We start from the raw sequence: 26319 nt of genomic DNA on the forward strand, positions 1-26319 counted from the left end.
CAAATACTTACTTAAACACTAATCTTGATCTTGAAATATAAGTTCTCAGCTTGTTATGATGGTATTTACGGTGAGGTGTGTTTACATCTGATAGGAATCATGGTAGTAAAACGAAGCTTTTACAACTAAATTTTAAAATTAAATGAGAACACTGCAACCAGTATACAACTAAATTTCATATACAGGGTGTTTCACACATTTTTAATTCCTTATTTATCCAGAACGCTTCTCTGTTATTAAAGTAACAGAGAAGAAAACAACACTCCAAACATTTTTTGCCAAAACGTAATAATTGTTGCGTTAATTAACATAATTTGGAAATGACAAAAGTCGTCAAAATAAGCCGTTTAATATTTTGAAAAAAAAAAAGTAAAAAGGGTTTCGAAAATTGTGTTTTTTGAAAAATTGCGTCCTGTATGTAGGAGAAGTGTACCAGCTCAGTAATGGTAGTTTATAAGGGTGGTGAAGAGTCAAACTAGTAAAAACGCGCTATCTCTTGAGCGAGTATACTTCACAGACAATTTGACAATTTTTTTCAGTAACACTTAATATTTTACTAAATTACTGTATTAATTAACTGAATTTACGATATTGAATAACAAACGTCGTCAAAACAAGTCGTTTAATATTTTGAAGAAAAAAGTAAGACATTTTAAAAAATTGTATTTTTTGAAAAACTGAGTGAAATAATAGGGACATCAGTCCAAAGTCAGGAGGTTGTATTTATTTTGTTCATTTTGAAGTCAAATTAAGCAATAAGGTAATATATTTATATGTCGAACCTCCCTCTTCTTTGTAGCACAACCAATATCGGATTGGTTGTATAATCGGTCAAGAGATACAGTGGTTTCATGACTTTAATTTTTCCAAGCCCCCCGTTTATGAACTAATGGCGCTAAAGATAAGTCGGTCGTGTATAGGAAAAGCGTGCCAGCCAAACCGTGATTTTATAAGGGTGGTGAAGGAGTCAAAGTCGTAAAACCGCCATATCTCTTGAGCGAGTATACTTACTTCACATAATAAGACGAAGTTTTTACAATTAAATTTTAAAATTTATCTAGGAAAATTGCAACACATCACCATACAACTAAATTTCGTATACAGGGTGTTTCACATCCGCTTATCACATTTTTAAATTCTTGTTTATCCAGAACTCTTCTATGTATAAATAACGTAACAGAGAAGAAAACAACACTCCAAAAATTGTTTGCTGAAACTATATGTCGAAATTATTGTCGTGTTAATTAACAGAATTTAAAAATAGTGAATAACAGAAGTCTTCAAAATAAGTCGTTCAATATTTTGAAAAATTATATCGAACCCACCTCTTCTCTGTAGTACAATTATTACCGCATTAGTTGTATACTCTCTCAAAAGATACGGTGACTTTTCCAAACCCATCGTTTACGAACAAAGACCATCTTATCATCTTAAACTAATAGCTCTAAAGATAAGCCGGAGAAGCGTTCCCGCTAAATGGTGATTTTGTAAGGGTGGTGAAGGAGTCAAAGTCGTAAATCAGCTATATCTCTTGAGTGACTATACTTCACAGATGCCATTTTTTTTTAAGTAACACTTAATACATTAATTATTTAGGCTCACTTTAGAAAAATAGAAAAGTCGTCAAAATAATACAGTGTAACACTAAATATAACGCTCCGAACCTGTTCCCAAAATTTATTAAAATCAAACAGGCAAACAAATTTTTGTCACGATAGAGGTTAAGGTAACACTTAATATTCCAAAGTAATCGGTCCGGTAGTTACAGCGTTTAATAAACGTCAGAACAGACGACAGACGATAGAGAGGGTCATTGAAATTTATTAATTAGTCTGTATTATTCATCGATTTAGAGGTGTTCCGAATTTTAGCACTCTGTCAATAAACAAAACTAGAACACAGTGTGCACACGTTTTAAGTGAAACTCTCTGTATAAAAACGAAAATATAATTACCAAGGCCAACTGAGCACATATTATCTGAACGTGGGTCTATAGAAACAACTTAGAGGAAGCATCGTAAACTGCATAAAGTATTCAGTAACACATACCTACGTCTATATATAGTATAATATATCGACTTACAATGGACTTATAGGTAAGTTACGCGATTTAATGTTCGTCCTTGATAAATGTTACCTACGTGTGAATTATTTTAGTCCAAGTTTGTACAAACTCAAACCCGATGCCGTTTTCCCGCCAAATTTGGTATTTGTGTTTCGTTAACAACCTTGTATTTTTCGTGTTATATATATCTGAAACGTCTTCTAACCAGTATCCAAGTGATTAAACGCTTCGTCCCAACTGGCGGAAAATCCCGATCATTCTCCGTTTTTCGGGCTACGTGCTCTAATCACACCACCCAAGCATAAACCCGTCCATTACTACATTATTCAATCACCTACCCATTTCCCCCATTCCCACCCCCATCTCCAACCCTCAACCCAACGCAGCGCAGCTCCTTCCCCAAACCCCAGCCATCTTCGCCTTTTACGACTTAACTAAAGTATAGTAAGCCACCCACCCACCCATCCGCGCCTCCCGACCGTCTCCCCCATCCCCCGCCCCTCGCCCCCTTCAAAAATCTCCTCAAAAATCCTCCACACATGTACCACATAACAAAATGGAATGCGTCGCAAAGGACGTTTATAGCTTCGTCACACGCCGTACGTGTTCGTTAACCCCCGCGTGACGTCGATACTCGTTCCTCGCTGCCATTGGCCAGGGGCGGGGCCCAAGTCAGGCGGGTCGAAGCGGCTGTGGAAACAAGCGAAGCTCGGCTAGTACACCGTAATTTCTACTTGCGGAAACATGTTGACGGTTCTTTCGTGTTTTTCGGCCAATTTTCACCGGATTTCCGCGCGCTAAAAACGGTAATCGGGAAAAGAAGCTTCTCCGAACGGTCTGTGTGAATTTCGCGTCCGTACGGTAATGCGAACCCCGTCAAAATCGAGCCCGAACAGCGGAATATTTTAACATGCAATACAGTATCTGTGTATGTAGGCGAAGCGGCGTTGCCGGACCGGCGCGGCTGCGGCGTTGCCATTTACGGTTTTTAACGCAGAGTGCTGTGGAGCGATGTGCTGGTGACAGTTGAATGCGCAAGGCTGAGGTAACTTGATAAATTTGATCTTCGACCGCTTTGCGCGCTCTAGCGCTGCCCTTCTCTCGTCCACCGCTAATTATCCATCCTTATCTCTACTTCCGCTCTATATCCACACTACGTTTTCGCTACTATTGTTGTTGTAATTGTGCATGTTGTAGATACTATATTGTTGTTGTTGATTTATTGTTTATTTATTAGGGTCGGGTTTCGCGTGTCGCCCAGCCGCCTCCGACACTAATTAAGCGATAATCCGGCCGCCGCCCCCCTCGTTGCCCCCCGTGCCGCTCTTCGTGCATAAACAATAGCAGGCTCTGGAAACAAGTGAAGATTCTTTATTTACAATATATCATGTCACGCGAGCTGCCTCGAACCGTCTCGCGTCTCTCTCCCGCTCGCTCTCCCCACGTCACCCTCTCTCTCTCCGTCTGCACCGCTGAACCGTTTTCTTTTTTTAACTCATTTGTAATGGCAGAGTGCGTCCCTCTTAAATTATACGTTTCTCCTTTGCTGCGCGGTTGTTTTATCTCCGTCCTCGTCGCACTCGCATCTCGCCTCTCCCTCACCGATGCTATTTTGTTCGCGCGCTGGGGTGATCCACTTTCTCCCTTTTCTAGGGGTGCACGGGAAAAACTATAACATTCCGACGTTGCGTAATCTAGTTAGCGGCGGATCGGGGGCCGGGTGGCGGCGGCGGGTCAGGGGTGTCGTTGTTTGTTTGCGTCACGTGATTGTTTTTTTGCGGATTTGGGAAATCGGCTGTCACGTGCTGCGTGGTTGCCACGTATCGCCATTTTGTCATGATGAATGGGTTTAAAGAGTTAAGGTGAAGGTCACGTGGCGACACGGTGTGGCCAATCGAGGTGAAATGTCATTTGTGGTGACGGCGGGTGGTGGGGTGTGACGTCACATGGGTGGTATCTGTGGGTTATCTTGATGCGGAAGCGGTGATAAGGTGGAGGTGAGCAGCTTCAAATTCCTAAATTGCTAAGTCGGAATTGTTAGAAGAGGGGAACTTTTACAAAACCCAGATTGTTGTCAATCTGAGATCAGTAAGCAAGTTTTGTTCTACAGTTAAGCTGAGATTAATTTTGCTGAGAATTTAAGAGTACATTTAAAAACACGAGCCCGAAGTGGAAAAATATGTCTTTTAAAGCAAAGTTCTGTGTTCTCTAATGATGTGATTTCTACTCTATTTCAAATTTAATATTATCTGTTGTTGAATTTCGGTGATCTTTAAATTTTTTGGTACCGAAACAAAGTGCTTAACGTTGATTGGCTAAGTGATTTTTAGTCTAACTTGGTAACATAAGTAATTCCGTTGCATAAACAAGGAACAGAAGAGGCCCCAAAATTGACCCTTGGGGTACATTAAAAAATCTTGATCACTGGTTAATAGTGATTCATTTCAGCCAAGTGGTAATGACCGAGATTGTAGATACCTAAACAAATAAGGGATTGTATGGGCTAATGGAATTTGCTTGTTTTTGGTTAAATTTTGTTTTTCTGAAGGTCGTGCCTTGGGTCTACCCATTCATAAACATCTTTTGTTACGTTGCTTACAAAGACTTCCCTGCAGTTGTGTAGGAGTGGCACCAAGTAGGCTGAAAAACACCATATGATCGAAAAAAGTCGCCTAGTAGGCCATGAAATTTAATAATCATTTACATTTTTTTCTGTTTTAAAAGTGGATAAATAATATCAATTTATTCTTATAAAATGATATTTCTTCCACAACAAATATCTAATACTGTCGGCGTACTAGTTCAATTCACTACTTTTTTCTTTATTTCAATCAGTGCTAAGATATGAAACGTTGGCTTGGAAACATTCTGCGAGTCACCACTATTATTTTCAATTCAAAGACGTGCCATTGGAATACTATATATGGAATCTGGAGTTGATTGCAGAAAGTCGTGCGTTAAGTTGGGGATATTAATCGTTCTTGTGTTGGGTCATTTTTCACAGTATTTTATATATCATCAGGAAATACCGGGACAACAGAAAAACATGATTATTTTTGGAGATATGTCTTTGATAGAATTTTTAGCTTGTCAGATTAGCGTCCGTTTGACGGACGAGTTTAAAATGCAATAATCAAAGACAAACCTTTAATAATCCATGGCTGCCTTTGATTGTGTTTATTATTGTTGAGTAGTAACGAACAACATCGCAGTTTATTCAAAAATACAACTGGCAACATTGCCAGTGTCAGTTTTAGTGATTTCTTCTAGAATGAAATAATTTAAGGACTTTCAAATATTGTAGTTTGGTAATCTTAGAAGAATTAAACTAATTAATCACTTTATTTTTTTTAAACTGAATTCAACAAGTAGTGGATTTTTGATTCTGGAATAAATTACGTGTCATCTATTTTTTGTGTTTTTTTTTATTCTTGGAGTAGATGTTTTGTTAAAATATAGGGGTTGTATCTGAGATAATCTACATTTGTGGTTTATATACTCGCCCTTATTTATTTCCCGGAACTTTTAAACACTAGGTATAGATACATTTTAGTAAGGAAGATGTTTTTCAAGTTTTATACCTTATATTAAGAATCACCCTGTATATCGTTTCTACGATTTTTAATCAAAATTTAAAAAAATAGGGAGACTATTTGAAGAATTTAAAACCAAATGAATAAAATTATAATTCTGGTGCAATTAGGTAGGGTTTGAAGAAATCAAAAATCATTATTTTTATTACAGCACACTCTAAAAAAATGTAATTTTACCGTATGTAAATGTAATATTTACTTATATTTAAGAACTGATTTTATCTTAATTTTTCATGTGAAAAAACATTTTTTTTTAGATCACGAGTTTTTTATTTTTTTAGTTTTCCGATTTGAAATTATGACTCAAAAATTACCAAGAAAAGTCAAAGGTTAGCTATTTTATTTACGTTCATTCTCTTTTTGATAGAGCTTTATACAGGGTGATAAAAAATCACGGAAAAGCTTGATTGTACATTGTTAAGAAAGCTCTGAAAAACTCGAAGAAAATGGTTAAACATTTACTGAACCAAATTTTTGAAAATATTAAACTCCAAAGTTTATTGTAATTCTCAAATGTTTTGATTTACAGTCTAAAATACTGATAAAAATTGTCAAAAAAACATTTGTCAACAGTAAAAAATGGGAACGTATTCTAACAAATTATTATTAAATTATTAATAACTAATTAAGTATTTAATAGTCTATTAGACATGCAGTTCATTAATATAAATCAGAATTACGAAGATAATTTTTCAACTTTGAAGTTTAATATTGTCAAAAGTTTATGCGTCATTCTTTGACCACCCTGTATTTTTCCAAGTGCTTTTAATGTTCATTTTCCATGTATTTTGTCATGCTTGAATTATGTTTATGCGAGTTTTGACCAATAAAGAGGATTTATTTTCATTTAAGTTGCTAAATAATAATACTGTTATAATGTACTTATTATGACGGGTGTTCAATCGAAAAATCACTCAGAGTAGGCGTTGGAACATCATTTGACACAAACGGCATGTCTGTTCTTATAACATATGGCATATAAGAGGTTATGTTTCTGCCAAATGGATGCTATAATAACAGACATGCCCTTTGTGTCAAATGAAATTCCAACGCCTTCTCTGAGTGATTTTTCAATTGAACACCCGTTATTTATTTATTCAAAGTTTCCTCCAATATTTTTAATTGTGAATTTAATTTTCATGAAAACCCCAAGGCAAAAAAGTTTAGGTTTTGCTATTTTATAAAATTAAAAACTTTTTTAATTCTTTTCTAATCAACATTTTTTTCATCCTCTCTAAAAAATCGATTTGTAGTTTACTAGTGTATTTATATTTTTTTAGACATACATAGATGTACAGGGTGTCTGAAAAATATTAATAAAGGAAGAAATGCTTTTTACTGACGTAATCTAAAACGCTTTATCTCATTTTACTGGGTGATCCCAGAGGAAATTATTTCAATTTAGATACCGATAAATTCTTAATTTATTACATCCCGTAAATTTTAAACATTAGGTATACATTTTAGTAAGGAAGATCTTTCTCAAGTTTTAGGTATACCTTGGATTAAGCATCACCCTGTATATCGTTTTCTATCATTTAATATCAAAATTTAAAAAAGGGGATACTATTATTGGAAAAAAATAAAAAATCAACGGTTTTTATTACGTCACAGTGTAAAAAAATGTAATTTCAGTGTATGCAAGTGTAATATTTACCTATATTAAACAAGTGATTTTTCCTTAATTTTTCAGGTGAAATTTATTTTACCTCAAAACTGATTTTTTATTTTTTCATTTTCCGATTTGAAGTTGTAACTCAAGAAGTGGCAAGGTGTTTAATTACGTTCATTCTGTTTTTGATAGCCCTTTATACAGGGTGATTAAAAAATGACGAACAAGCTCGTTTGTACATTGTTGAGAAGGCTCTAAAAATCTCGAAAAAGTGGTTAAAAAATCATGAACCAAATTTTTGAAAGTATTAAACTTTATAGTTGAGGCGTTGACTTCATAATTCTCATATGGTTTGAATTACAGCCTCGAATTCTCATAAAATTTGTTAAACAAGTTCTGCCAACAATAAAAAATAGCAAATTATTATTAAATTATTAACAACTATTTAACATGCAGTTCATTAAAACAAATCAGAATTACGAAGTTAATTTTTCAACTTTGAAGTTTAATATTGGCAATAGTTTGGTGCAGCGATTTTTTAACCATATTTTCGGGTTCTTCAGAGTCTTTTTAACAATGTATCATGGAGCTTATCCGTTATTTTATGTTCACCCTGTATATGTTCCCAAGTTATTTTAATTGTCATTTTCCACGTACTTATTATGTTGTATCGTGTTTGTGCGAGTTTTGAGCAATAAAGAAGATTTATTTTCATTTACGTTGCTAAATAATGATAGTGTTATTTATATTTATTTACAAAGTTTCCTCGAATATTTTTAATTAATGTTTTGTTATACCTGTTCTTAAAATAAAAAAATTGCTAATAGCATTTCATTCTGCGAATTTTTTTTTTTTCATGAAAACTTCTTGGTACAAAAAAAAAGGTTTTGTTATTTTAGAAAATTGAATATAGCGTTTACTATGCAAAATTTTTAGGTGGTGATAATAAGATAAATTTTGTTAAAATACAAATAAAACTTGATAACAGTCAGCCCAGTAGTTTCGGAGATTGTGTGTTTAATTAAATCGACACGATCGACAGACAGACGGAAACGGGAAAATTACCGCTTTATTTTGTGGGAAATAACGAGTGTTCAATTGAAAAAGTCATCAAGTTGTCGTTGCTTTTGATAGAAGAAAACGTATTGAAAAACGCATGTGTTTTATTAATACGACTGCATACAATTGAAATTTCATTGCCAGCTGGCATCGATTAAATTTGAGCTTAATTGTGGACATACTTCACAATTTTTACAAAAAATCAAGGCCAACTTGATCACGTTTTCAACCGATACTTATTTTATTCTACAGTATTCAATTTAGTTTGATATTTAAACTGCATTTAAAAAGGCCGTAATATGCATTATATTTTCATGATTTGAAAAAAAAGTTTCGGTAGCTTATGGAAATATTTTTCATTTCTTTCATTAAAAAATGGCTTACTGGAAAACATTGGAGATTTTTTCATCGGAAATGGAATACACTTAAAGGAATCTTGTGTCATTTTCAACAAAAGAAATAATAATATTTTCCCCGTATTGTATAGAGCTTTGTGAGCTTAAAACAGTGGCGAAAACAGCGTTCCGAATTTTCCATAAATAACTGAGATATTGATTTTTAAATATATATGATGAAAAATTTCACCAAAATTTTACTGTTTTTAAATATTGTCTTTGTGTTACAATATATTTAAAATATTTTTGAATTTACAACTTCTAGCAAATTTTGAATATTACATCATTTTGTAAAATTTTCAGTTTAGGAATGTTTGATTTAATAGCTTTGAGGAAGAATGATTTTTGTTTTCAAGGTAAACAGGTTGGTACTTTTTAAATAATAAATAATTAGCTGCTCGGTCGATAATGTAGGCAAACTCCGGCGAAAACAATGTCCAATCTATTATATATAGTGCGATTATACAGGGTGAGTCACTAAGCGCGCACTAATTATTAGAAATAGAATAATAAGTCTAGGCCACAGTTGTACGGTTCTTTGAGTACTATACCCTAAAGTTATTTTTTACTAGGTATACAGAGTGTTGTGTTTTTAAGACGTAACACATTTGGTTGGCCTCTTTTTAATATTTCAATTTTTCGATTTCCCAACATCTCGGATTTTCGATTTTTAAATTTTTTCGATTTCTCAATTTTCCAACTTTCGGTTTTTCGACTTTTCGGCTTCTAGAATTTTCGGTTTTTTGATTTATTTTGACAATCTGAAAACCCCAAGTACAAAAAAGTTCAGGTTCAGTTAAATTTTGCTTAAAAAAACTGATTTTCTATTTCAAGTAAAAAAAAAGTGTTTTTGATTAAAAACTAAAAAAAAATATTCAAATAATTTTTGTTTTTTCTTTTTATTTTGTTTTCAAATTATGAAAATATAATGCATTCTACGGTCTTTTATGTGTAGTTTAAATATCAAAATAAATTGAACACTAACTAGAATAAAATAAGTATCGGGTGTTCAACGGGAAAAGTGATCAAGTTGGCCTTAATCGATGAGAGCTGACAACGAAATGTCAATTGTATGCAACAGTATGGATTAATAAAACACTTCAGCATCTGGGATAACGAATCTAAAATCTGTCTTTATATTTTCTAAGCCTAAATTCCTTGAGCTCTTTTATCCATGCTCCACTTGGCACTGGATTTATAGAACAATATAAATTGTAGTCGAGTTATCCTTGGAACGGGTTTTGGCATGTCGGTGATTAAACCACGCCAAAACAAAGCAAATATAAAAGCTCAATTCCAAGGATATCTCGATCACAAATTATGTTGTCCGCCCGACATTTCATATTTCACACACCACAAATACCCACAATAGTGCCGACTTTGTAAACAAATTACCACCGATCGATACCAACCGTTCGATTGTCTTTCTTCGCCGACTGCTTAATAATAAAAGAACGAATGCTTTAATTATGAAGTTTTACCACAAAATACAAACAACTTCAGCAAACATTAGTCCCGGCGAAAATTTAATAAACTACATCAAACGTGGAATTCCCCCGATATTAAATTTTCATCGCAATAAACATTCACACAACATCGACTACCTTATGAAAAGTGAACTCTTTTTAGCATCTAGCATCAAAGCGTATGTAGAACATGCGGTAATTTAAATCTTGCTAACTCAAAGGACGTAAATTGGTTACAAAGAGCGGCCAAATTTAATTATCGCTTTCATCTCCTGTCGTATGCAGTGGTCTAACGATTAAAATGAGCAGAACTGTGTCTTCCCACATGAAAATAAATATCCAGAATGTGGGTCTCTCCGAAAGCGAAATAAATTAGAAATGGTTATTTCTGCATTAGTTTCATTAGGACGGATTAGCTGAGAAGTTTCTTTTATTGTTGAAGTCTAGTGTAGGTTGGTAGCACCTTTAAATTTTTGTGATTTATTCATTGTGTTGTCTTTGTGTTTGCTTCCATCTATAACGAATTTGTCTACATTTCCATGACATTATCTTGTAGATGCATCCGAATTTGAATTTCAAATGCGTGTTTACTGTTTCCCGCCTTCCTCAAGGCTTTGTTAAGGTGTTTACGTATCGTGGATTATTTCGTTTGTGTGTAGAGTGTGGTTTACGGGAATTCTGACTATTAAGCTGTCTGATGAAATTTTGACACCCTATTTTGCGCATAAATGAGACTGTTTAATTAATTAAAGTTTCGGAAAATAAATAAATTGTTCCAATTTTACACTGTACATTGTGTGGAGCCAGGAATAGAGAATTCGGAGCGGTCCAAACCGGTGGTGTTTGTTTGCTTGTTTTTGTATAAAACATAATCAAATCGAATTTATTATGTATTCAGACTCCAATTTTATGTTTTTGATATTTTAGTTTGCTAAATTGTTAGCAAATATTTGTACCAAAAATAGTCAAAACAGCTTCTGCAAGGATTGTTGATGGTGATGCTCGGTGTTCGCTAATAATATCGCCGAAGAACGTCTAAAAGGATGCCCCGTATATTTATTTATTGTAGAATTTTATTTTTCGTCTGTCGCAACACTTTCCTAAGTAAATATTATAACCATTCTCTAAATAATTTTAGATCAATTTTTTGTGTAGCAAATTGTACCTATATAAATTTGTATTTTTTGACAACGGAGATTTAAAAATTGTGCAAACTCCGGCGAAAACAATGGCCAATATATTATATATAATATGATTATCCGGGGTGAGTCACTAAGCACGCGTTTCTCGATATCACATTAATTATTATTAGAGATAGAATAAAGAGTCAAAGACCAAAGTTGTATGGTTCTTTGAGTAGTATATCTACTCTAAAATTATTTTTTACTATACAGAGTGTTCTGTTTTTAAGTAAGACATATGTTTTAACTTATTTCATTGGCCTCTTTTCAGGCTGTACAACTACAGTTTATTTTTGGAATAAGATGCGGCGTTGCCACGTTATTCCAGTTTTCTTAAAATTTTTTGGCAATGGAAGTGTTACAATATTTTGTGGAGAAATAAATAAAGTTCTAACTTTTTGTTAATTTTTCATCTCGGATTTTCGATTTTTTAAATGTACCTATAGATTTTTCAAGTTTTCGGGTTCTGTGTTTTTCAATATTTTAATTTTGAAAATTTAGGAAATTTTTTGAAAGTATAATTTATAAAATCTATTTTTTTAAATTTCAGATTTTTCGACTTTTCAGATTTCGATTTTTCAGTTGTTCAAGTTTTCTATTTTCCAATTTTTCGATATTTTACTTTTTCAGTTCTTAGATTTATTCTGATATTTCCGTTTTAGGATTTTTAAATTTTTTGATTTTTTATTTGTTCTTTTTTTTAATTTTTGGATTTTACTGTTTATCTTTTTTTTATTTTTCAGTTTTTAGATTTTTCAATTATACAATTTTTTGATGTTTCGATTTTTCAATATTTCAATTTTCCAAATTTTCATGTTTTCGGCTTCTGGATTTTTTAATTTTGAAAAAGTTTCAAATTTTGCATTTTTCAATTTTTTGATATTTTAATTGACCGAATTTCTTTAAATTTTAGATTTTTCGATTACTCGAGCTTTCGATTTTTCAACTTTTTGGATATCGATTTTTCATTTTGTAAAATTTTTTCATTTTCGATTTTTCAATTTTTCGTTTTTCCAATTTTTCGGTTTTTATTTTTATATTTTGATTTTTTTTCACTTTTTGATTTTTGGATTTTGCGATTTCTCTTTTTTCAATTTTTCTCTTCTTCGATTTTTTAAGTAGGTATACAATTTTTTGATGTTCCGATTTCCGTGTTTTTTAATTTTTCAAGTTTTCGGCTTCTGTATTTTTCAACATTTCCATTTTGACAACTTTTCAATTTTTGCATTTTTAAAATTTTTCGATATTCTAATTTATCGATGTATTAAAATTTTAGATTTTTGTAATTGTTTCGATTACTCGAGTTTTGAATCTTTCGCTTTTTCGATTTCGACTTTTCGGTTTTTGGTCTTCTAGAATTTTTGATTTCTCGATGTTTCGATTGTTCGAATCTTCAATTTTTCGATTTTCCAATTTTTCGAATTTCCAATTTCTCAATAGTTCAATTTTTCAGTTCTTCTATTTATTTTGACATATCAGTTTTAGGATTTTGTCAATTTCTCGATTTTGTAAGTTCTTGATTTTTAATTTTTTCAGCTATTTAATTTTTGGCTTTTACGATTTTTCTTTTTTTTAATTTTTCAGTTCTTCGATTTTTCAATTATACAATTTTTTGATGTTTCTATTTTTCTATTTTAAATTTTTTAGTAATTCAAATTTTCGATTTCTTTTCAAGTTTTCGGCTTCTGTATTTTTCAAAATTTCAATTTTTGGATTTTTTTATTTTTCGATATTTTAATTAATCGATCTTTTAAATTCTAGATTTTTCGATTTTTTGATGTTTCAATTACTCGAGTTTTCGATTTTTCGACTTTTCTGATTTCAATTTTTCGAGTTTTCGGATTTTCGGCTTCTAGAATTTTCCATTTCTCGGTGTTTCGATTTTTCAACTTTTCACTTTTTCGATTTTCCAAATTTTCGATATTTCAATTTTTCGATTTATTTTGACATTTTGGTTTTAAGATTTTTTCAATTTCTCGATTTTTTAAGTTTTTGATTTTTTATGTTTTCAGTTCTTTAGTTTCTGGATTTTACGATTTTTTTTGTATTTTTCACTTCTTCGATTTTTCAATTATACAATTTTCTGATGTTTCGATTTATTTACCAATTATGATTTTTTAATTTCAATTTTTCGATTTTTCACGTTTTCGGTTTATGTATGTAGTTTTCAACATTTCGATTTATAACATTTTTCAATTTTTGCATTTTTCAATTTTTTCATGTCTTGATTTATCGATTTGTTTTAAATTTTAGATTTCTTGATGTTTCGATTATTCGAATCTTAGACTTTTCGGTTTTCGATTTTTCAGTTCTTCAATTTTTCGGCTTCTAGAATTTTCGATTTTTCGATTTTCCAATTTTTTGATATTCCAATTTTTCAGTTCTTCGATTTATTTTGACATTTCAGTTTTGGGATTTTTTCAATTTCTCGATTTTTAATTTTTTTGATTGTTTTTAACTTTTCAGTTTTTAATTTTCGAATTTCAGGATTTCTTTTTTTTTTTATTTTTCAGTTCTTCGATTTTTTTATTATACAATTTTTTTATGTTTCGATTTCCCTATTTTTAAATTTTTCATACATATTTCAATTTTTCGATTTTTCGACATCTCGGATTTTCGATTTTTAAAAATTTTGGATTTCTCGATTTTTCAAGTTTTCGCCTTCTGTATTTTTCAATTTTTCGATATATATCAATTTATCGTTTTTTTTTTTTTAGATTTTTCGATGTTTCGATTATTCCAGCTTTCAATTTTTCGGGCTTCTAGAATTTTCAATCTTTCGATGTTGCGTTTTTTCGACTTTATTTCAGTTTTAGGATTTTTTCAATATCTCAATTTTTAGATGTTTCGATTTTTTTGTTGTCAGTTTTTTAATTTTTGGATTTTACAATTCCTTTTTTTGATTTCTTCGATTTTTCAATTATACAGTTTTTTGTTGTTTCGATTTCCCTATTTTTAAATATTTTAATACATATGTATTTCAATCTTTCTCGATATCTCGGATTTTTGATTAAAACATTTTTCGATTTATCGATTTTTCAAGTTTTCGGCTTCTATATTTTTGAATTTTGAGACATATTAATTTATCGATTTTTTAAATTTTAGATTTATCGATGTTTCGATTACTCCAGCTTTCAATTTTTCGGCTTCTAGAATTTTCGTTTTTTCGATGTTGCGATTTTTCGACTTTTTTCAGTACATACTTCGATTTATTTTGATATTACAGTTTTAATATTTTTTTCAAATTCTCAATTTTTAAATTTTTTGATTTTTTTGTTGGTTAATGTTTTCGATTTCTCGACATCTCGGATTTTTGATTGACATTTCAATTTTGAATTTTTTTCAATTTTTGCATGTTTCAATTTGTCGATATTTTGATTTTCCGACTTTTCGGATTTTGATTTTTCAGTTGTTCAATTTTTCAAATAGGAAGGTATACGATTTTTTATGTTTGTGTTACAATATTTTGTGGAGAATTAAGTAAAGATACAACATATATTTTATTATCCATTTTATTCTATTTTTTCATTGTTTTTATTTTTTGTTAAGTATTTTATATATTTAAAGTTGCTTGGTTACTGCGATTTATGCTTCGTTAAGCTTAAAAGACACACATCGACATATTGGAAGAACGATATAGAAAAATAGAGTAAAATACAGTTATAAAATGCAGGATGTTCTACTTGAAAAAACTGAAATACCGATATTTGAAAATTGTAAAGTTTTAGAGTTTTTATAAACACTCTGTATATTAAAATTTGATTTAATTAAATTAACAAAGAGCGTATCTTTATTTATCTTTCCACAAAATATTGTAAGGCAGACTTTAAAAATAACCCAATTGTGATTTTTTGTGAACTCGTCGAGTGCCAAAAAAATGTAAAATTTCAAAATTTCAAAAGTGGAGTAACGTGGCAACGTCGAATGGGAATTTCGAAAATAAACTGTAATTATAAAGCCTAGGAAGAGGCCAATGCGAATATGTAGAGTGTAATCCGTACAACTTTGGTCTTGATTTTTAATTGTAGAGACTCACCCTGTATATATCGTCAAACGTCGATCAGTCCCGTACTATGATATAAATTGGATTTTTTTCCTTAAAAATGGAAATAACTTGAAAATAGTTGTTCAAAAACTTTTGTATTTTTCCTTGTTTCAATTAAGAACCCGAGTTGTTAAAATATATAGTATGTTTCATAAAAAATACTTGCAACTTCTGTGTGCTTGAAAATTTATACTTACAATTTATTAGCAGATCTTTGGGACGTTCTGTACAATTATTATAAAATTTAGAAAAACACCAAAGCAGGAAATTCATTTATTTAATCGATTCAAGCAATGTAGTAGAAATAAGATTGTAACAAAGCAAAAAAATAACAAAAAAATTGTTGTTATGAAAGATAATTAGAAACAGTTTTTTTGGTCAGCCTCGGACAATGAATAATGTGGGCGAACTTCGGTGAAAACAATGACCAGTAAATGATATACCTCAATTCCCAAACACGTGCAATTCTGAGCTAACTTACCAATATTTCATTCAGTTTTTGTCGTAAATTGACGAAAGCTGTACGAATTAATCAACAGGTGGTACAGACACTTTTTATTAGCGCAAAATGAGACTTCTAATTTGTTTTATTCGACTGATTCTCATCTTCTATACTTTACGCACTCAAGTTAACACAAATTCGCTGTGTCATTAGTTAAACACGTGTGCGATAACAATGCGTTAGCCCACGTTAAACGTACATACAAGATTTTATCAACGACCAAGATTTATCTAAAATCGGTTAATTACGTGAAAAAGATTGCCACTTGAGCTGAAAAGATTAGCGCCATGATTACTTATCTCGGCGATCTGAGTGCGATAAGTACGACGAGTGCGGTAATTCGCCGTTCTGATCACTTTGTCGTGAAACACCCTGTATATTCAATTCCGCGATCACTCCTTCGCCACCCCTCATCCCCAATTGTTCCCGTTCCGCGTTGTCCCAACGCGATCGATCGAATCATCCCCCTCCCTCCCCCGAGCCCTCCCTATGAAATAATTCCGCCAAGGCGCCACACCGAATTACTATACCCCCTCCCTCGCCACAACCCTTCGAACCTTCGGCCGCGTCCTCGCCTTCGCCCTTCGGACGACCTTGGCTCGCGCCCCTGGCACGTGGTGACGAAGGGTTGCGTATCAGGATCGCAGCAGAGCCGAGGAGGTGGGTGTGGCCCTTCGCCTACCCTAAAATCTCCCCTAATCGGCATTCGTGGCATCGAGTGTGAGGGATCTCCGGTGCAATTAACAAGGGGTGACTATCCACCAATGGGGATCGAGGGCGAGGGGCGGGGGACGGCGCGGCCGGGTGGTGGCTCGATGGGATGCGAGAGAGCGACGAGATGGTGCGGAGCGATGGGCAGGTGATCGGGCATGGGCGTAGAGTGTGGGGCGTACTTAGTTTTAAACTAATCGCTAATATTGTTTACTCTAGTTTTCAATTAACGAAAGCACTTTTTTCAAATATCGTAATTGCGAGCAACGAAAAAACTGTTTACGTTGGCTTTTAATGACTGATAATAATTACAAACATGGCTTACGTTTATCATAACGACGCCAATGTTTATCGTTCCTATTACTTTAGCTTTGTTACTGTGTTTAGCGGCGTTAATTGACACTTATAAACAAAACCAGTGAATTTCTTGCCACTTAAACCGTGTTTTCTGTAAATAAAATCAAATAAAATGTGTCCATGTAATTAATACCTGCGTCGGCTGCACCTGTATTTATTTAGTGCTTTCTAACGCACTAATTACGTTCAACAAATGACGGAGTCATTAAACTGTTTTTACCAATTCTGAAAATCAATAAGCGTTTGTGGCCTGCATTCGCGTTTTTAATAGCGCTATCGCCGCCCCCATAACCGCACAAGCGTAAAGATAAGTCATTGTTTCTTTGGTTTATAATATTACACCTTTATACTAGTTTGGTTACTATAGACTATGAATAATTCAGGTTACATAATTACCTTTGTTATCAGAATGTTAAATTTGTTTTTGTCGGGTAATGAATGAGTTGGAAATGCAAATTGCTGTCGTTATTTATGCATATTTACTAAAAATAGAAAGTTCGTGGTGTCTGCGTCTTTAAATAGATCTGATAACGTCAAAAGTGAGCTCTCTTTTTTATTGAGTTCTGTTTTCTGGCTGTTTGATTTTGAGATGTCAATGATCATGGACAAGGATGAATACTAATAAATTCGTTTTTTTTTTGTATTCTAATAGAGAAACAAGGTGCTGCCATTGAGATTTAACCTATAGGTATATCGTTTAGGATAGATAATTTAATTTAAGAAATATTTAAAAACTTTAATTTGTTGTAACAAAGTAATTTTCCAAATTTTAAATTTATAAATACCAATAAATGTGGCAAATTAGCCTCAAGTAAACCGTTTGTCTATGAATCAGTTTATCCAACTTGAAGAAAACATTTCATGGCTCACCCTTGTGTAAAAATATCCTGTACGATTTATACCGGGTGTCTGGAAAATGGCGGATTAACTCTTCAGTACGTTATGTACGGGGGTTTCGGAAGTCCCAAAAAAAACAAGATAAAACTGATTTTGGCAAATCACATACCTTCCAAAAAAGAGAGGGTGGGTGGGCGGGGCTAGTACCTGCTAAGATAAAACTGATTTTGGCAAATGACATTCCTTCCAAAAAAGAGAGGGTGGGTGGGCGGGGCTAGTTCTTGCTAAAATAAGATCGATTTTGGCAAATGAAATATCCTCTAAAGAGAGGGCAGGCAAAATTTCTATAATAAAAAAGATAAAAAACAATAAAATTCCAATTCCAATACCAGATAAGCTTATTTATTTTCAAATGAAGGGCGCAGGGAAATATCCATCGAAATCCATTTGTATGTATTCCGAAAGAAATTGAGTTAAAAGTTTAAAATGCTGCGGAAAATAGATTGAGAAACCCACAAGTTTCAGTCTAACACAACTTTTTATTTTCTTTATAATGTTTTAAAAATATATAAAATAAACTGTTTATGTTCAAATATAACAGCAAAAAAAATTTGTGGAAAGTTGTTTCGACAGAACTTCCCTCGCACCTAAAATATAATGAAACATATCCAGCATTTTCGAGTTAAATTTTTACTTTAGGTGCGCAATTTTGTGATGAAATTATCAACATTTTGCAAGGACACGTAAATCAATGTGGATTAGACTAAAATAACAGTTTTCCCAAAATTTCTGGGAAAATGGAGCGAGTCGTTCCTGATTTAATCAATAGAATAAATTGACTCATTCATTAATTTTTTTGAGCCACCTAGGTATATAAACAAATCTAAAAAATATGAATGCAGTGATAAATTACAAGTAAAAACTCATCATATTTTGCACATTTTTAGTAGAATTTATTCGGCAAAATTTTGAGATGACGTTATCAATTTTTTAGTAGCATAATCATGAACTTGTGGTTTATAAATACATTATTGAGATTTTTCGGCTTTTCGGTTTTTCGATTTTTCAACTTTTGATGTTTCAATTTTTCAATATTTCAATTTTTGACATTTTCAATTTTTCCATTCTTGAAATTTTCGATTTTTCCATTTTTTTATTTTTCGATTTCTCAATCGTCCGATGTTTCAATGACACGATTTCGCAATTTTTCAACTTTTCGATATTTTAATTTTTCAATTTTTAAAATTCTAGATTTTTCGATTTCTCGAGTTTTCAGTTCTTCTATGCATAATTCAGTTTTTCAATTTTCGGAATTCATTAAATTTGTGATGTTCCATTTTTTTTTTAATTTTTCGATTTTCCAGTTTTTCGATGTTTCGATTTTTCAATTATACGATTGTTCAATTTCTCGATTTCTAAATTTTAGATTTTCCAATTTTATTTTTTCATGTTTGGACTATTTATTATTGCTAAAAATAAAAGTAAAAAATAACTACCAAAATTGTGACTAAAAATATGTAAAAATTAATAGAAAATAAAACACAATGCTGCTAAAACATAAAAATAACTGTACTTTCCCAGAAAAATATATTGCATTATTACTGTTCCACTAGTATTGCTAATTTAGGACGTTCGTATCAAACGCAATGAATGAATTAATTCTTAGTTAAACAAAAAAATAGTTGCGTGTCAAAATCGAGTGAAACATGTGAGAGTGTGTAAACAAAAGCATCTAAATAATAACTATTTCCCGCAGAATTTCTGGAGGCTTATAGAGTCGACATTGGCCTGAGCGCGCTCCGGTCTGTGGATCATACAAGTTTGCGGGCGACGATATATCTAACGAGGCAGTTGAAATACCTGATATGTCACAGCGCAAAAAGTATTTCTCAAAAAACTTTCAAACGTCGATGTCTTTTTAATCGAACAAAACACAATTGGCGCAATAATCCAGAATGGTGCGCTGAAAAATCCTTTAGACTAAACGAACATTATTTTGGTGAAATTTGTAAAATGAGAGAACAAGTAACACGGCTAATCCTACTGTACTGTGAAAAACATTTTACATCTCTGCAAATCTAGTTCAGCATGTACTCTCCCAAAATCTTTGCATAGAAAATGAAGCAACTGAAGCATTTTGCAGTAACACCAAACTGACAAAAAGACAATGCGGTTTGTACATTTTTAGCGGCATCCCCAGACGGCTTAATAAACAAAAACGCTATCGTAGAAATATATAAAATGTCCAATTTAAATAATGCTTAATTCGACGAGACGATAAATTTTGGGAAAATAATATGATAGAACCCTAGAAAAATTTTATTTATATGCCTTACTTCCGGAGAGAGTAGATTCTCGTTATTAAATAAGTCAACCCATTAGACAAATTGTAAAGAAAAAATTGTACAATTAAAATTTTTTATTTGCATTCGCGTCATGTGTAGTTCATATAAATTTTTTGCCCTTCTAGTATAAACACACACAGGAATAAATAGTAATATTGGAATCGGTTTACTGGAGATATCACGTAAAAAACGTGCCTATAATACTTTACCTCATAGGTGGTGCGGAAAAGAGTATCAAAAAATTAAATTAAAATAAATATGATTGTTCAGGTAAATAAGTGGTTAGTGAAGTGATGAGAATCTAAATCTTGTCAATTTTGTGTATTGATTAATATATAAAATGGCAGATTAATAAAAAATATTTGAATCATTTTTTGAAAGAAAATATTTTAGTAGAATGTATAAAATTATAAAAAATTGCATACTTTTAAATCAAATTATGTCAGCAATTAAAAAGTCGACTTGTAAAAGAGTTTCAACAATGTTGGTCAGCTAAGAGTATTTATGAATGTTATGACCTAAAGTACCTGAACTGATTACCTGAAAGGGTCGGTCGGCAAAGCTCCCTGCTGTGTAAAACTCAGCCATTTATTGAAACGGATCTTTGTAAATAGGGTTGCCTAGTTTCACTTAATTTTCATTATTCAATATTTTTTAAAAAATATTGTGTCTTCCCCAGAGATTTAGACATAATCTATCTATTGAAATATTAAAAACTGTTCAATCAACCCATTCAATTTTTTCTTCAAATTCCAATTTCTAGGTAAAGACTGCTTTACAACGGAAATAATAATCAATGGTACAAATCAGGCGATCTTGGAGGCCATCTTATTGGGCCTCTATTCCCCATCCAACGATCTTGAACCATTTCTGTTTAAAAAATATGCACATTTTTTTTTGCAGGATGTCTACGCTGAAATTCAAATTTATTAGCGTAAACTTTTTTAAAAATGTCAAAGTTAACGTAAATTGTCAAAATAACGTTATTGACATTTTTAACAATATCGTAGCCAACCGAGACCCCGTAAATTTTTATTTAAACCACTCTAACCCACAAACACAACAAAAACGAAGTACACACACACACTGAACCTAAACCCATTACCGCACCCATCCCAACTTCCAAAAAAAGCCCGCCGCAACTCCACTCGCCCATTAAAAATCGCCACCGTTTCAAACAAACATGATCGTGTGGTCATATGAATGACGCTTTGATGTCATGCCTGGCATGGGCTTGCACAGGGCCCCTCCCCATCTCTACGCCCACTTCTGGCTGACCCCAGCAACATAATTACACACCTGTACGCGGTCATCATCGCTGGAGACTAAGAGCTAAGGCCACCGCTGTCGGATTAAAAGGCGCCATGTTAATGGGTTTAATGGGTTTGCTGTTATCTGCGCTCGCCCGATAAGCCGACAAGAAGAATGAGCGTAAGGTGTTGGTTTTGATAAGGCTTTTTATTGCTGGGAGCCGTGATAACGGGCGCGTGACGTGTTGCCACGACTAATTACGTATAATAATAATAATAATAATAATAATAATAATAATAACAACGCGCTTCTTGCTTGCAGATCCAGATGGCTCACGTCAAAATGAGGAAGATCCTCGTCAGGGACATGAACGACGTGTTGGTATGCACGTTGTGCAACGGCTACTTGATCGAGGCGACCACGTTGACGGAGTGCCACCATGTTTGTAAGTCACCGCGTATATAATTCTAGGGAGATTGTTTCAAGACTATCGGGTTTATAGTTTGCAGAGGGTGTATTTTGAGGTACTTTGAAAACTGCAAGACGTCGTGTCCGTCGTGCAACTTCGTCTACAAGAAGAAGAACCAGGTGTTCTTCAAGGCGGATCCTCAAGTGCAAGCTATCGTGTACAAGGTGGTGCCGGGGCTCTACTCCAAGGAGATGCAGAGGCGGGAGGACTTTTATCGGAGTACGGGGGTGAGGGCGAGTAGTTCGTGCAGTGATGACAGTGTTCTGGAGAGGGAAAGGGATCTGATCAACGATGAGGAGTCCATGGTGAGTTTTAATTTCGCGTATTTATTTATTGTTTAGCGACCCTGTATATGCAAGTAAGACTGAGAAGGTATTTATCAGTGGAAAATTGTTATAAAATGTGTACGAGTGATGTAAGAAATAGCTGAAACAACGTTAAATGTGGTGGTGTTTTTATCGCTGATGATGACGCTTAAATGACACTGAAAGATATGGAACACATGGTAGACGCGCTTTTGGAATCGAAATAATAGTTTTTACTTTGAGGAAGATTTATTTGAGAATAAATTAACAACGAAGCGACTTTGTTGGAACAATTGTCTTGTAATTTATTATGGAGATATATTTTTTCCATACGTACTATCCAGAGGCGGGTCTAGACTGTTGGGGGCCTGATGCTATTATTTAATTGTTAGTTAGAAGCTTTTAATTTACACATTTTCAATACTTTAATATAAAAGAACATTAACAAAAAATACAAAAATAAAATATAATAAACAAACAGAAACAAATTATATAACAATTTTCTTTCTGCACTTGATGTCAGCATACGTTCGTATGGTGCTGTCATACGTAATTGACCTTGTGATGTCATTCTCAATTGCAAGAATCGGCAAAGAACTTAGTCTGTCGTTTTTCATTGTCGATCTGTATTTATTTTTAATAACATTCAGTTTAGAAAAAGCTCTTTCAGCTTCACAACTGGTCACTGGCAGTGTCAAGAAGATCTTAACTACTGTGTACAGATTCGGGAAAATGTCAATGAGATTTTTTTTCAAAATGCAGTCGAGTATATCTGAACATGTTACAGTACGTTTCTGAGCTAAGTCAGCAGAAATTTTTAAATATTTCTTAAATTGTAAACATTCATTCTTCAATCTGAATTCGATGCCCTCATTGTCATACTGTAAAACACAGTCAACGCTGCCTTCGTCAATATGTGCTACATGTTTGTTTGTAAGGCCCGTTACGAATTTGAATTTCTTCCCTAATTCATTATATACATATTTTCTTCTGGTGAGTTCGGTTATTAAAGTGTCCAACAATCGATTAAGAACTTCCACGAGAAATTTCTCACGATCTTGTAGTGGACTAGTCCCTGTTTGCCGTCCGAATATTTGTAAATTTTAATCCTATTCTTCGCATTACTATGATTTTCTTCCACTTTACTGCTAAACCTCTTCGCTCGCAATTCATAGTTAATTAATTTCTCTTTAGATTTTTCTCTAAGAGATTTGATAAATATTTCTAAAGATGTTATTAGTGCTACTCCTTCGCATAAATCTAATCCAGGTTCTTGTAACTCTTTACTGACTTTGTTAATCCTTTCAAGAAGTTCTTCCCAGACGACAGTCAATATAGCGATTTCGAGTTTGTATAGCTTACCTAATATTTTTTTCGCTTCCATCTTGCAGTCACTTTTTTCTAAATTATCATTAATAATAGTTTCTAATATGGTTACAATTAAGTTATAACTTGTTTTTAACGCGTGAACAGCGTCGTATCGACTAGACCATCTAGTTTGAGTCAAACCTTTAACTGAAAGTGGCAGTTTTGCATGTTGATTTAACAAATTCCACCGGTGAGGTGAAGCCGAAAAAAACACGTACAGTTGTTGTACAACCCCAAAGTAACTGATTACATCGGGTACGACACTTGCAGCTTCGATTCCTACCAAATTTAAAGAGTGAGCTGCACATGGTACATAATCCGCGAACTTGTTAATTTCCTTAACACGTGTTTGAAGTCCATTATATTTTCCACTCATATTCGCAGCATTGTCATAAGACTGTCCCCGACAATTTTTCATTGAAAGACCATTTTCTTCTAAAAAAAAAAAATCTTTCAAAAACTTTTTCTTGGGAAGTGTATCTCAAAATAACTGCCAGTTGGTCCGTATGTGACAAATCTGGAGTAGAATTCACAATAATTGAATAATATTTTGTATCTGCATCGTTTATGTCCTCAATAATTTTTTTTCTTACTTGAGTTACCATTATGTCGATTATCTCTTCTTCGTTTTAGACAAGTAACTTGCAACTAGTTGTTCGGCTTGGAATTTCACTATATGTTGTTTCAAAAAAGGATCAAATTCCGCAATAAGTTCCATAAGTCCCATAAAATTTCCATTATGTGATGAACCCCATTTTTCATCATGTCCTCTAAATGACAATCCTCTTTCACTTAAAAATGTAATAACTGCTATAACTCGCATCAGGACATTGTAATAATAATCACAAGTCATTTTTTATTTTTTCCTGAAGATGCCTGTCAACAACGTTTTTGTTTTCTTTGCGGGATAACCAGGTTAACAGCGCCTTTTTGTGATCCTGAAATTCTTCATTACTGTCCAAAGTACGAACTATGTTTGCCCAATCGGAATCACCACTCATTAAAGATGTTTGTGTTCTGGAGAATAATTTGCACACTAAACAGAAAACACATCCTTTACTTTTCGAATAGGATAACCAAGATCTCGTTAATTATTGCCCATTTTTTAAACGTTTCAGAAAATATTTGTTTGTAAATTGTCTGCTCTGTACCTGATAATTCCTGATAGACTCAGAGTAAATATTGTCTTCCTTTTTATTTTGAAAAAACGAGCTTTCTTTTGATAGGCAACTTCCGATAAAATTTTCATTGATAAAATTCGGCCATAATGCTATATCTTTAAATTTATCGTTAAATATATCACTTACGATTTGTTTAGCCTCATCTTTAATCATGTTTTCATCGACTGTATCGGTGACGGTGGTAGCGTAGTTGTGCATGAAGTTCCAGCAGAATTTTTCACACTTTTCAAAATAACTTCATTTTCACCAATTGAGTTATTTCAAGTGAAAGTAGAAGGTTGAGGTGTAAAAAAACTTGTTTCCTCTTTTGGCTTCCACTGAGATATTTGCGCTCAGACATTTTATTTAATCAAATAAATAAAAAATTAGAAACAAATTTTATTTTTCTTTACATTTAAGCCGAAGGGGGTCCTTTACCTTCGGGGGCCTGATGATCTAGCATCACAAGCATCCCTATAGATCCGCTTCTCGTACTATCGCTCGCAAAAGGATTGTCGGTACCCAGCAGAGAGATATTAGGCTTTTGTTCTATATACTATGATGAATAAAAGCGGTATTTAGGCTAAAAAAAACAAAATGTCTTCCCTGCTATAAATAACAGTCAATCTGTCGTTTATTTGGTTTAAGGATTATATCACAATATTCTTTAAGAATAATTTTATTATTTTCGGATATGTCATTTATTTTACGCCGCTTTGATAGGAAAGGTTCACCGTCATTAGCCATTTCCATTTTTTTACTTAAAATGTCAATTTTATTTTCTCTAATAAGTTAGTGTAATCTGCTTCTCAAAATCTTTTAAACATTTTTGAACATATAAGCTGTTAGCCCCTCGAACTTGCGTTTAGTTGAAAAGTACATCCACATGTGGTGCAATATAATGAATTCTTTCTAAGAAAAAAATTAAAATTTTGAATCATTTTCTGTAATTATAATTTGTTCTAAGCACTCGTGGATCAATCCTTTCTTTTCGTATACTGTATTGATGATTCTTGTTTTAAAATTCCATCTTGTTGGAGTTGCTTTGGGAAGTCTCTTCTTTACTATTTCATCCAAAATTGCCGTTCGTTTTGTGGATCTAGAAAAAAATGCAGCAAAAGATTGCACTTCAGCAAAAAATATTTTCAATTTTTGTTACAAACAGCTGCTCTTTCCAACAATAAATTGAACTGATGAGAAGCGGATTTCTAGGTTTAATGCTTTTTGTGAAAAATGTAAGCACTTCAAAACTTTTTTATAGCTGTAACTATGATACAATTTGGAGTCATTTGACACATTTTTTTAATGCTTATTTGCTTTTTCTTCAATTTTATGCATATTAAAACTTATATGCTTATTTAATGCTTTTTTCGACGAATATGAGTTTTAATGCATACTTTGTTCAAATGCCGGCCTTGTCGGGTTGACAAATACTTGTTAGTTAGCCGTATCGTATCGTATGCATTTTACCTGGACTTGACCATTGAAGTACACTTACTCAAGACCCTTTCTGTGAATAGCTTCCAGTCGTTTGGGTAATAAAATTTTATTATAGGATTGGAAAAATACTCTATAGATTTAATGACTTTAAATCCTAA

The 26319-nt window shown here is 32.8% G+C and overlaps 1 protein-coding gene across 1 annotated transcript in view; it reads left to right on the forward strand.

Moving 5' to 3' along the window:
* Positions 1 to 2807: 2807 nt before the first annotated feature.
* LOC135139883 (polycomb group protein Psc-like) overlaps positions 2808 to 26319 on the forward strand; it is a 56539-nt gene continuing 33027 nt past the window's right edge. The window contains exons 1-3 of the mRNA XM_064070233.1: positions 2808 to 3110; positions 21741 to 21864; positions 21922 to 22193. Of these exons, the coding sequence (XP_063926303.1) occupies positions 3096 to 3110; positions 21741 to 21864; positions 21922 to 22193 (411 nt within the window). The 5' untranslated portion in view covers positions 2808 to 3095. The remainder of the gene's footprint in view (positions 3111 to 21740; positions 21865 to 21921; positions 22194 to 26319) is intronic.

The sequence above is a fragment of the Zophobas morio genome, unplaced genomic scaffold (assembly GCF_036711695.1).
Source record: "Zophobas morio isolate AGI-343-1 ecotype UQ-CSIRO unplaced genomic scaffold, CSIRO_AGI_Zmor_V1 ptg000038l, whole genome shotgun sequence".
Classification (NCBI taxonomy): Eukaryota; Metazoa; Arthropoda; class Insecta; order Coleoptera; family Tenebrionidae; genus Zophobas; species Zophobas morio.